The sequence below is a fragment of the Nomascus leucogenys genome, chromosome 2 (genome assembly GCF_006542625.1).
Source record: "Nomascus leucogenys isolate Asia chromosome 2, Asia_NLE_v1, whole genome shotgun sequence".
NCBI lineage: Eukaryota > Metazoa > Chordata > Mammalia > Primates > Hylobatidae > Nomascus > Nomascus leucogenys.
Window position 1 is genome coordinate 155,073,923 of NC_044382.1, and position 12,771 is coordinate 155,086,693.

The window sequence follows — 12,771 nt, forward strand, 5'->3', positions numbered from 1 at the left end:
GGCCGGACCCTGAGCGTGCTGGACCAGGGCCCAGCAGCAGGCCACTTGGGAGAGCCAGCAGTTCTAAGCATTTGTAAATAAATACAATTCCCCAACTTTCTCATGCGTTTCAAAGCTGCCACGCCGCCTTCTCCTGCCAGTGCCTCCCCCTTCCCCATGAGTGCATCCACCAGGCCCTCCAGCAGTGCCGGCTGCGGGCCTGTTTTTCTCTTTGGATAGCTGAACAGGGGCCAAGCGGCCATCTGTCGAGCACATTAGGAGCATGAGCTGGGAAACGAGGTCCCGGGAGGTCTGAGGAGCCAAACATCCTCTCTCCCTCATCAGCCCCTCCCCAGGGGCCTCCTCTCGGCCAGTTCGGGAACCGGCTGGTCGCTGTTAGGGCAGGGAGAACATCTGGATCTCTGGCTGGCTGGGGCCGGCTGAGGCCAGCTGGGAGCCGGGGCGGTGGGTGGGGCTCCATCCCCCAGCTTCTGGAAGGCCTTACCCTTGGGCTGCGTGTGGGGCAGGCTCAGGAAAGGGTGCAGGGGACCCAGGACTGGGCAGCATCAGCGTGGGGGCCGGATGCACAGCAGCCCTTGGCCAGCAGGGAATGGCTCCCCCAGGCCTGCAAAATGGGGTGGGGACTGTGGGAGCCTCCTGCAAAGCCTCCTTCGAGGCAGTGTCCCCATTCTGTCCCCAGGAACCCAGGGCACCCGGGGAGGTGTCACCACTAAAATGCTACACAAACTGAGCTGGTCAAAAATGCCCCAACTCCACCACCGAACGGAGGTTGTGGCTGCAGAACGTCTGAAGCTGCCCTCTGCACAGATGGGAGCTCAGGCTGGGGAACTGGTGTTTGCAACGATGGCGGCGGTGGCTGAGGCACTAGTTGAGCTACAAGAGCTTTCGCGGACTCCGCTGCTCTGCCAAGCACCCAGCTGAAGCCTCCCTGGCTGTGGGCTCTGCCATAGAGGGGCTGGGGCCTTGGGCTGGTCACTTAACCTCTCTGACCCTTGCTGTATCTGCAAACTGGCGCTGTGGAGACACTGGCCGAGACGGACTCTGGGGAGCTCTGGGTGAATTAGCTCAGTCCTTTCCCACCACCCCGTGGGGGAGATTCACCACCCCAGCTATGAGAGAGAGGGCCCAAGCCAGGGCTGGGGTTCCAGCCAGGCAGGCCCCCACCCTCTCCGGCCCCTCAGCCACGATTCCTGCCGTTTCTAAGATGATGTCTCCAAGGGCTGCGTGAGGGTACCCCAGACTGGGCCTGGGGGGCTGTGAATGTCTTGGGAAGGTGCTACCCCTCCCCCAGCCCAGGCCACAGTCAGGAACACCGAGGCCCAAGGGGGCTGGCTGGGGGTCACTCCCACTCGGCACCTCCTGTCTGGCCTCGGAAGGTCGGGCTCCCCCACTGCCTCTGTGTCTGAAGGGGCTGTGGCCCTGCAGGGGTGTGGGTGGGCTGGGGGGTGCAGGTGGTGTGGCGGAAGGGTTTGGGTGGGGTTGGGGAAGGGTGCGGGTGGGGTGGGGTGGGGGCTTCTCCCTGGGTGGGACAGCAGGGCCAGGGTTCTGGCCGGCATCTGAGCAACAAGCCCTGGAAGCAGGACTGGCTGCAGGATCTTCATTTTTTATTTTTGAATCCTCCTGGCCTTCCCCCAGAAGCTCCATGTCAGAGAGGTGAACGGACTTCATGTCCTACTGGCCCTGGGCCCCGGGTGGGGGCACGAGGTGGGCTGGCCTCGACGACCCCACACAGGCTGTGGGAGCCCCTGTGTACCGAGGGGAGACTGAGGTGGACACGGCCCTCACGAAAGCAGTGCTGCGGGCGGCGCCTGCTGGGGTGTGGCCGGGGGACACCAGGGCCTGACCAGACGTCATGGACAGGGGCCGTAGGCCTGGTGGGGGCAGGGGTGGGGATGCTGCAGCATTTCTCTGCCTGGCCCTGCTCCTCGGGTAAGCAAGGATGGCTGAGGCTGGGGGCATCTGCGGCTAATAAGCAGGCGCACCGTGTCCCCAAAGACTGGGAGGGGTGGAGTCCGCAGCAAGTTAAAAGAAGGACAGGGAAGGGCCGCTAACGAACTGCAAACGACGCCAGATGGGCCCAGGCTCCTGCCACTCCAGAAGCTTCTCTTTTGTCACCAGCTGGGAGCATGAGCACAGCAGGGCGTGGGAGGGGGCGGAGGAAGGCAGGAGGAGGAAGGGAGTGGTGGAGGAGGGAGGGCAGGAGGAAAGGAGGGGGTGGTGGGAGGGAGGGAGGGCAGGAAAAAGCAGAGGAGGCAGGGCAGGAGGGTGGGAGCAGAGGTGGGTGTGATGTGGGGTCCCCTTGGGGAGGGACTGAGGGGAATGAGGGTCTGGCCCTGGACGTGCCCTGTGACGACCATGGCGTTTAGAGTTTGACAGATCTAGGTTTGAGCCCTGGCTCCATCTCTCCACTACCTGGGGGGAAACCCAGAGCCTCAGTTTCCCCACCTGTTAATCAGGAACATGGCAGTGCCTATGCTACACCTTGACAGAGGTCAACAGGGCTGTGAGAGATCTTCATGAAGCATTCCTCCTCCTCTAGGGACAGTTCAAATCCCTGGACGATGCCCAGCGATTCCTCCTCCTCTAGGGAACAGTTCAAATCCCCGGACGATGCCCGGCGATTCCTCCTCCTCTAGGGGACAGTTCAAATCCCCGGACGATGCCCGGCGATTCCTCCTCCTCTAGGGACAGTTCAAATCCCTGGACGATGCCCCGCGATTCCTCCTCCTCTAGGGACAGTTCAAATCCCTGGACGATGCCCAGCGATTCCTCCTCCTCTAGGGGACAGTTCAAATCCCCGGACGATGCCCCGCGATTCCTCCTCCTCTAGGGACAGTTCAAATCCCTGGATGATGCCCCGCGATTCCTCCTCCTCTAGGGGACAGTTCAAATCCCCGGACGATGCCCGGCGATTCCTCCTCCTCTAGGGACAGTTCAAATCCCTGGATGATGCCCGGCGATTCCTCCTCCTCTAGGGACAGTTCAAATCCCTGGATGATGCCCAGCGATTCCTCCTCCTCTAGGGGACAGTTCAAATCCCCGGACGATGCCCGGCGATTCCTCCTCCTCTAGGGACAGTTCAAATCCCTGGATGATGCCCTGCGATTCCTCCTCCTCTATGGACAGTTCAAATCCCTGGATGATGCCCAGCGATTCCTCCTCCTCTAGGGGACAGTTCAAATCCCCGGACGATGCCCAGCGATTCCTCCTCCTCTAGGGACAGTTCAAATCCCTGGACGATGCCCGGCGATTCCTCCTCCTCTAGGGACAGTTCAAATCCCTGGACGATGCCCCGCGTGAATCTAGAACCTGCCTCACCTCCCTGTGGTCCCTGCTACCTGGGAGGCTGAGGTGGAAGATTCCCCTGAGCCCGGGAGCGAGGCCCCGTTCTTTCCGTGTGTCCCTCCATGCTGTCCCCTCAACAGCCTGAGAATGACTCCACTTTGCAGATGCAGAAACCGAGGCACAGAGGAACTGGCCTGGCCCAGGGGCCAACAGCTGCTAAATGGCAGGCTCAGGCTCAAGCCAGGGAGCATCTGGCCTGGTCTGTCCTCTGGACCCCCGAGGGGAGGCCTGGCCCAGCAGAGACGGAGCCCACAGCAGGGCGGGCAGTGCTCAGGGTGGGCCTGAAGGTGTGGCCAGACTGGCAGCTCCCAATTAAGCTCCATGGAACCCTGACCCCAACACGTGCTCAGCAGAGATGGGCATGTGGTCAGACACATGTGGGGGACCTTCCCTCAGCTCCTGCTAGAGATGTGCAGCCGTCTTGGGGAAGTGGAGACCCGCAGAGATGGCAGTCTGACTCCACGGCACTCCCATGCCCGTCCTATCTGTGCGTGCGGGAATCACTTTTCCATGGGAATCACTGGCTTGCTTCATTCATTCATTCATTCATTCATTCATTCGTTCGTTCGTTCAGAGACAGGGTCTTGCTCTGTCGCCCAGGCTGGAGCACAGTGGCATGATCACAGCTCACTGCAGTCTCAACCTCCTGGGTTCAAGCAATCCTCCCACCTCAGCCTCCTGGGTAGCTGGGATCATGGGTGCATATAATGCTCAGCTGATTTTTAAATTTTTTGTAGAGATGGGGTCTAGCTGTGTTGCCCAGGCTGGTCTTCAACTCCTGGCCTCAAGCAATCCCCACTCCTCAGACTGGCATCTTTAAAAATGCAGGCTCTGATTCAGCAGTTTTGGGCTGGGCCGAGAGCTTGCATAGCTGACAAGCCCTGCGTGCTGCCACCCTGGTCCACGGTTGATCAGGGTGTGACCATCTGACGTGCTTTCACCTGACACCTCTTCGTCCACCTGCCTACGCAGCCACATAAGCCCCTTTCCGTCTGTCCACCGCCTCCCGCCCTCACCTCTGCTCTCTCCGCCCCAAGTATTCTGTTTCAGTCACACTGACCCTTCTGCTGTTCCTCATGCACAGCGGGCGCCTCATGCCTCAGGGCCTTTGCACGTGCAGTTCCTGCTGTCTGGAAAAGCCTGGGCTGGCTCTGCACCAGCTCCGCCCTCATCCTCAGCCCTCACCAACACGCCTCCATGCAAGGGACGTTCGGAGTATTTCTCCAACACGTACAGCTGCAGATTTGACAGTGGCTGTGGGCCGAGCGCCTTCCCACCCTAGGGTGCTGGCTCCAGCAGGGACCTGCTGCACGTCCTGGGCCCTGTCCCCGAGACTCGCCCCACACTGGCATGTCATTAGTGCTCAAAAATCACCTGTGGAGTGAGCGAGCACATTCTGCCAACGGCAACCAGAGCCGAACCGGACAGCTCTGTCCTGCGCTGGATTTAGTGGCTGACTAACCATCCGGTCTGGCAACCAGTTTTCAGGCCTTAACTAGGAGGAATCAACCCCTGACTAGTCAGCAGTGCTCCCCTAGGGTACCACAGGGTCCCAGGGTGGCCAAGATCGATGCCTGACACCTCTTCACCCACCTGCCTATCTGGCCACATAAGCCCCTTCCCGCCTGTTCACCGCCATCCACACTGGCAAGGAACGGGATTAGGCGCCTTCTAGGAAGGCCTCTGTAGCACGGAGGATGGGTTTGCTATTACCTTCAGGAAGGGAATGACAAACGGCCGCAGAGGGAAGTTGGTGGCCTCCTGAAGCTTGGAATGAAACTCCTCGATCGTCAGCGTCGAGTTCTGCAGGGGAGAAAACCCACCTGACATCAGCAGCGCTCGGCGTGAGCCAGCGCCGACCCGCCCATGCCCGAGGAGGAGGCTCCATGTGGGAGGCAGGCAGGCAGCCCAGGAGGTGGGCACGGCCTGGGAGGGCACAGGTGGCATCAGGGGAGTGGGTCCACACCCGGTTGTCAGCGTGGTGCCCACGTAAGGAGTGGCTGTGGCTGCCTCCTCATTAAACGGAGGGAATATGCACGTCCCAAGGCCCCGACTGCCCCTGCCCAACTCACCACCAGCCCCAGCACCAGTGTGCGCACGCGCTCCCCGATCTCTGGGGAGATGTCACTGCCAAACTGCTGCAGTGTGGTGAGGAAACGCTTGAGCTTGCTGAGCTGCCGGGCCCCGCAGGCCGGGGGCAGGTGCTGCGTGGACAAGGAGGCCGTGGACGAGGTGGCCGGGCCATTGCTGAAGCCGTTGGGTGTGGACGGTGCACCGTTGATGGCTGTCGGCGAGTGGCTGCTGCCGTTCATCACTGCAGGAGGGAAGCGGGTGTGAGGGCGAGGGACACGAGGACACAAAGGTGATGGTGACAACACAACCCAGACGGCGGTGACAGTGAGGGCAGCAGCGACCAAGGTGACAATGTCAATAGTGACGGCGACAATGATGAGACACAAGAACAGTAGTGCTGAGGATGACGGCGGGAGCCCTGGGCCCGCCCAGAGCATCTGAGCCGGACCTTTGCAGACTGACCATCTGTCCTTCCAGCCTGCTCTGAGAGGTCACACACACCCCCTTACAGACCTGGAAATGGATTCCCAGGGAGGTAATGCCTCTTTGCCCCAGGTCCCCAGTGGGTAAGGGCTGGGATGGCACCCACAATGGTGGTGGCTGTGGAGTGACTGCGTTCTGAGTGTGGCTTCTCCTGCCTGGCACCACCCTTGGGACTTGCTCTGGGGCTGAAGTCAGGCCCTTCACACCCAGCAGGGGTGTGGCCCCTATGCCTGGCCTGGGAGACACTGACCCCACCAGGCTGGCTCAGGTTTTCACGGTGAACAGGGAGCGAGGGGCTTCTCCACACAATGGGGGCTTGACGGCTCAGTTCCCACTTTCTGGAGGCACAGGAGACTTGGAAAATGAGAAGTCGCTCATCCCCCTGGAAGGCCAGCTTCCATCACCTCTGGCATGATGTTCCCAAGCAATACCCCCACCCCAATCAGGCATCTCCTAGCCCTGAGCAACGTCCCCTGCAGGTGCTTTCCCACCCTGAGCAATGTCCCTCCTACAAGTGTCTCCCAGCCCTGAGCAATGTCCCAGACAGGTGACTCCCAGCCGTGAGCAATGCCTTCATTTGCACACAGCCCCAACGCCTGCTAATGGGGTTCCAGGAGGCAGAAGAGCTAGGGCACACTGGGTGGGTTCCTGCCCCTGGCGGCTGGACACGCAGATGCATGTGCACACAGGCCAGCGCATGTTGAGGACAAGCAGGTGACATAAGGAACAGCTGATGAGGGTGCTGCATGGCCGCCTGTTGGCCACTGAGACGTGACTGCCTGGCTGGCCCTGCTATTGGGGTCAGCGTTCCAGGGGCCTGGCACACATGGGGCTGCTATGGAAAGTCCCAGGGCCGGGCCTCACCCCTTTTCTCAGGTGATAGAGCTAAGGCCAAGCCTCTTGCAAGAAGGCCAGGGCAGCCCTCCTGTGCCCGGGACACCTGCACCCTGTGCCCTTGGCCTCAGGAGCCTGAGGGGTGACCTCCAGGCTCTGCAGACAGGTCAGAGGTCACAGGGCTCCCAAGTCCCTTGCTGACAGGGGAGGGGGACCAGATGCCTCTTGGAGGCCTGAAGGCCTGGCTAGCTCCTGCTGTCAGGAGGACCGAAGCCCCACACACACTCACGGCTGGCTCCCGCCTCCTGCACGAGGACACGCTCCCTACACAGGGTACCAACTCCCCTGCCCCCAGAGTGAGCCCTCCATTTCCCTGCCTCCACTCACCCCCACCACCCTTACACACATACACGTGTGCACATGTGCACATGCACACAATGTGAACACATGCACACACGCATGCACGGCTATGATGTAAATGCGCGTCTCTCTTGCTCCACTGTGGCCCTGAGTGCCCCTCTCCAGGGGCCCCACCCCTCACCCGTGCTGAGAGTGTGGGTCTGGGGGTTGGGGGGGGCAGCTCAGAGCCACCTGCTACCTCAGGGCCGAATTCCTCCGAGGCTCCAGCCGTGTGTTCGCGCCTGTGGCTGAGGCCTGGTGGGGTCTGTGTGTGCCGAGGAGGAGAGGAAAACCCTTTCTCCAGGATGGAGATGCCGCTGGGCTGGGCTGGTGCAGCGGCTCCTCCTGGGCAGCCGGTAGGCACCAGCTGTTTACGTCATGTGCCCTGGATGGTGGGGGTTCTTGGTGTACCCCTCAGATCAGGCCAGCCCTGCCCATCCTGACCTGGGCCCTGGGAGGTGACCCCTGCTGAGTGTTGTGGTCTCTGCCTGGACGGGAGGGAACATGGGACGTGGGGGCCCACATGCCGGCCCCCCTTCCTGGGCTGCGTCCCACAGCTGGGGCTCCAGCTAGGCCAGGCCTCCCTTTCTACCCGCTCCTGCAGGCCTGCACTGGAAGGGGCCACACCCTCCAGAGGGTGACTGACCAGCCCGTACCTCCACCAAGGCCGTTCTGAGGGGTGAGGCCTCTCTAACTGTTCCTTCAGTAACCCTCAGGTGGCTGCCATCGGCCTCCTCCACTCCACCTTCCCAGAAGCCGCCTGAGGCTCCCACCTTCCCGACCCGCCGTCTAGCGGCACCTGCGAGGCGCCTCCGGGTCAGGGAGCTGTGCTGTGGCCCGAGCCTGGCTCTGCACCTGTGCACACACAGGCTGCGCGGTTATCACACACATCCCACGTGGCAGATGGGCTCCGAGGAACCGAAGACACACAGCAGGGTGGCCCGGCTCCCTGAGACTGCCTCCTGTCCCCGGCAGACCCCACACACCGAGCAGCCAGCGCTGGGCACAGCGGCACAGGGGTGAGGCCGGCCCTGTGCTCAGGATGTTCTTGGTGGAGCGGGGGGAACAGATGTGCCCACAACGACGGCCTCCCCCGGGGCCCAGCGCTCACCCTGCTCTCGCTCCAGCCTGGGCCTCACAGATATCCGCTGCAGGGGCTGTGGGAGGCCAGGAGGGCGGGGGACGCCGCAGAGGCCCTCAGACACACCAGCGTGGTGAGGACGTCCAGACAGACACAGCCCTGCCCTCGAGGGCTGGGGGAAGCTGCCCTGGTTAGGAGTGAGGACCGGCCGCCAGGCCCAGACGTGCCCTGAGTCAGACTCGGCGCCTAGCCTCAGTTTCTTCATTTGCAAATGACTCCCAACCCATCCTGGAGTTCCAAGTGGGGCTCCAGGGACCAGAGGACAGCACGGCACTGACCTCCTTTATACCGCGTGTCCCCAGCCAGAGTCGCTCAGGCCTGACCTGGGCTTCCCCAGCCTCTCCTGCGCTGCCCAAGTCAGGCCCCCAGGGTCGCTCCGTCCTGACTGGTTTTATGGGTTGGGTGTTCTGTGAGGCTGTTGGCAATAAACGGCCTAGTGGAATTCTGGAAACCGCTAACTGCAGGTCAGATATGGCACAAAACCTGAGTGCAGGCGCGCCTCGGCCTTTCCTATGGGGTGGCTGCAGAATTGAGACATCTCTGTTGCTGGGGCCGCAAACCTCCACACGGTGTTCTGAGCGGCTGCTCCCCTCAACCGGGGCAACTTGCGCAGGGGGGAGCCTGTCTGCGCCCCTGACTTGAATGGTCTCAGCAGCGCCTTCCTGGGCTCAGGATGGATGCACAGGCCCCTCTGGAGTGCGCGGCACCGATAACGGCGTTGTATTCTGGGGCTTTCCCTCCTCTAGGGGGACAGTGGACACTGACGCAGGATGCACCGAGCCCCTGGTCTCTCGCCCTCTGAGGCTCTGTCTGGAGGACCCCACCGCGCTGCTGTTTCCCTCTCACTGGTGAGCTCCATCTGGCCACACGGTGGACTCTGACACACACACACCCCATCAAGACTGAGGACAGCCACTTGCGGTCACCCAGCAAGGCCAGGAGACGGCCCATCACCATGGGAGACCTCACCACAGCAGGAGGCTGGTTTCTCCAGAACAGACGGGACTGTCGTCAGGACTGCGGACCTTCCAGTGGCTTCTCAGACACGCCACGGTGCACGCCGGGGCCCCTGCCCACCGTCCCGGCCGGCCAGGGCCTGGCCCTCCCTTAGGTGTGCTTACCAGCCTTGCCCTGGGTGCCTGGTCCTTCCGGCGGCCTGCTCGCCCTCGCCTGCCCGCGCACTCCCTCCCGCGCTGCTGGGCAGACTCAGCAGCTAAAGAGACGCCAAAAATAACCCCGGCACAAGTGCTTTCATTCCTGCAACAGGTGTGTTACTAAGTTAGACCGCACACGTGTCCCCAGCTGAGGTTTGGGGGCACATGCGAGCACCCCTGTGGCTCCCCCAGCCTCAGAGCCTTGGTGGGGGGTCAGATGCGACAGAGGCGCCCTAAGGCAGCCCCTCCTGTCACCCCTGCTCCTTGCTGTGGGGGCTGCAGGAGCTGAGATTCACCAACTTTACCATCCATAAGATCACACAGTGGGTGACAACGGCCACTGTCCAGGAGCCGCATGCCAGGCGCGGGTGCACGCCCAGGCCCATCACAGAATAACGGCTGTGACAAGGACAGCCCTGTGCAACAGAAACAACGCACAGTTGTTCTGCCGCCCTCGTTCTTAGAGCCGGGAGTGCCGCAGCAGCCACACCTGGGCCAGGCTGGCTGGTAGTGATGGACCGGAGCTGTCTGATGGGCTCAAGCATGGCTGCAGTCACTGGTTGACAAAAACTCTAAACACCGCCTGGTAAGAGCCCGTGCTCCCTGAACGCCTGCCATGGGCCACACAGGTCGACAGAAACGTCTGCTGGTGACTCAAGCCCGCTGAGCTCCCAGCGTGTGCCCGGCCCCATCATCTCATGGCTCCTGGAGATCGCCGTTGGCACTAGGGGCCGTGATGACTTCCATTTTACAGGTGGGGAAACTGAGGCACGGGTGGGTGGTACCTGGCCAAGGTCACCCTGGCAGGAAGAGTTGCAGCTGGGACTCCGGGAAGGTGGGGTCTGCCCTAGCAATGGCTGAGCTACAGGCTGGCCAGGGACGGTGTCTCGCCCCTCCCCTCGGCACTCGCAGTCAGCCCCACTGGCCATGTTTTGCTGCTGGGGAAGGAGAGCTCAGAGAGGCTCTGCTCCTGCCTAAGGCCCTGCAGCTTGGAGCAGAGGGTCTGTGGGATGCAGGGACCCGGCAGCTCTGCCCTCCTGTGCCCTCTTCTCCCTAAGGAGGCAGGACCAACACAACAGAAGCAACGCTGAGGGTGCGGAGGCCGTGGAGGAGAGCCGAGCGCCCCCAGGGCAGCAGTGTTGGGCCGGCTGAGGGTGCTGCGGTGAAGACCTCCGGGGAGGCCTGCGGTTTTTGTTATTTTACTTACAGAGACAGACCATAGACCATTTTAAGCAGCCATGAAAACGGCCGTGGGGCAGCGTCGCAGGCCCGTCCTCTCGATCTGTAAGCAAAATAAGAAGAACACGCTGTCAGGAGGGGCGTGGGCAGGAGACTCCGCCCTCAGGGGCGCCCGGGCCGACGTTTCCTGCTTCTCAGAGTGACTTTCTGATGGGGCTCTGTCACCACCTGGGGCCAGGCCACGCCCCTCTCCGAGCCTCAGTTTCCTTCTCTGAGAGTGGGTGATCCCTGAGGGCCATTTTGACTGTTCCAGGGTCTACAAGAACTGCGGCTTCTCTATGAGCAGGGGCAGGGCCCCCCGTTTTCAACGTCCTCTTCCCGGAAGGCCCCTGTGACCCCATCAGCACCATTCTCAGGGACCTGGGCCGAAGCCGCATCTCCTAAAAGTGACCTGAGTCTCAGATTGGAGTCTCTAAAACAAAGCCCTGGGTCAGCGCTGGAGGAGGAAGCACCAAACAGGAAGAAAGATTCGGCCGGGCGCGGTGGCTCACGCCTGTAATCCCAGCACTTTGAGAGGCTAAGGCGGGAGGAACGCTTGAGACCAGGAGTTCAAGACCAGCCTGGGCGACGTAGGGAGACCCAAACCCTACTATATAAAAAAAGAAAGAAAGGTTGAATTTGCCCGAGCTGAAGTTAGTGGCAAAGGCCACAGGAAGACAGGCTGTAGCGCTAGTAAACACGGGTAGCGAGTTCTCTGTCATGGGGGTAGTCAAGGGCAGGATAAAGCCTTAGCCCTTTAAGGGTCCTCCCAGCTTTAGAGGAGCTTGGTCTGGGTCCCTGCTCCTTATATTCCTTCCCCCCACCCCCCAGCCCCGCAGCAGCATCTTAGCTTCAACTCCAAGATGAATCTGCGCCCAGGGCAGTCACTGGGAAAGAAAAACTTCGGCCCTCAAGTCTCCGTTCAGGCTCAGTCTCCCATCAGCTTGGCTCAGAGGCCAGTTCCCGGGGAGGAGCCTCCCGGCAGGGCTCTGCAGCTGAGCCGTGGCCCCTGAAGGGCACCCACCAGCCAGGGGCAGGGGTGCGGCCAACCACCTGGCTTTCAGGGAATTGCGTGGATTACGGGATGAATCTGAGGCCACCTCAGGGGTGGCCAGAGCCTCAGACTGATGCTCCTGACAGCCTGCTGGGACTGAAGCATGGGCTTAGAAAAGAAAAAGCACCTGCTTATCTCTTTTATAACCTTCGTGCTCCTTAAACCAGCTGGGACCTCACCCCAGAAACATGACCCCAAGGTGGGCTGAGAGTGGAGGGGGCGGGAAGGACCCCAGCCCCAGGCATGCCGGCTGCCCTCACATCCGTTCACAGGTCTCCGGAAGCAGAGCCCAAGGCTCCACTGATCCCAACCCACCTCCAGCCAGGAGCATCAGACCAGCACCTTCGAAGCAGAGGCTGCCGGTCCCCAGGGAAGAGCAGGTGGGGGAGACGCAGCCTTGAGGGTCTGGGGAACTAGGCTCAGCCCACGGCGTTTGTCCCCGATACTGGGGCCTGAGGTTGTCTGTGGAGCGGGCGTTTTAGGCACTGCACCCACGGCCGGGTCTCCTGTGGTCCGCCCTGAGCGTTGCCTCCCCCAGGACGGGGGGGTGTGCTGCGAATTCAACACACCAGGGGTCTCCCCTCTCTACCTACGTGGGCTCGGTGTGGTCACAAGCTGCCTGGTGGAGAGATGGCTCCTGGTTCATACCAGACGGGAGGACTCTTCCGGAAGAGAGGGAAGGGTGATCCCAGCCCCGCCACATCGCCGTGTGACAAGGACACGTGAGAAAAAGCCCAGCCAACCTCTCACTAGAAACCGTGGCCAGCTCCGCAGAGCCAGGACCTGCACGCTGGGCCTGCCATCCTCCAGGACCTGCAAAATCGTGAGTGCCGCGTCCCGACTGTCCGAAGCAGGGCCGGCCCCCAGTACAGGCTCCGTGACACGTGGACGCCCCCGCGGGTGCAGGGAGTAGGCGTTAGGTTGTTTGGCTCCTACTGAGTGCTGGGCATATTTCCAGCTGTACCTGCCTCTGGGCGGTACACCTGGGGGCACCCCAGTGCTGGGCCACCCCATTCCCCAACCAAGTCAGGAGGCTGACTCGGAGCCAACATCCTACAAACAGGGCCGCA

The 12,771-nt window shown here is 61.8% G+C and overlaps 1 protein-coding gene across 3 annotated transcripts in view; it reads right to left on the reverse strand.

Moving 5' to 3' along the window:
- The window catches only part of CBFA2T3 (CBFA2/RUNX1 partner transcriptional co-repressor 3), a 63,471-nt gene that overhangs the window by 11,340 nt on the left and 39,360 nt on the right, over nucleotides 1–12,771 (reverse strand). The window contains exons 3-5 of one of the 3 annotated variants that reach the window (XM_030820390.1): nucleotides 10,637–10,711; nucleotides 5,418–5,659; nucleotides 5,059–5,148 (exon numbers count right to left, since the gene is read on the reverse strand). In XM_030820390.1, coding sequence (XP_030676250.1) covers nucleotides 5,059–5,148; nucleotides 5,418–5,659; nucleotides 10,637–10,711 — 407 coding nt within the window. Of the gene's footprint in view, nucleotides 1–5,058; nucleotides 5,149–5,417; nucleotides 5,660–7,333; nucleotides 7,765–10,636; nucleotides 10,712–12,771 lie in introns of those variants that run through there. The other 2 variants (XM_030820408.1, XM_030820398.1) reach the window with 2 other exon arrangements.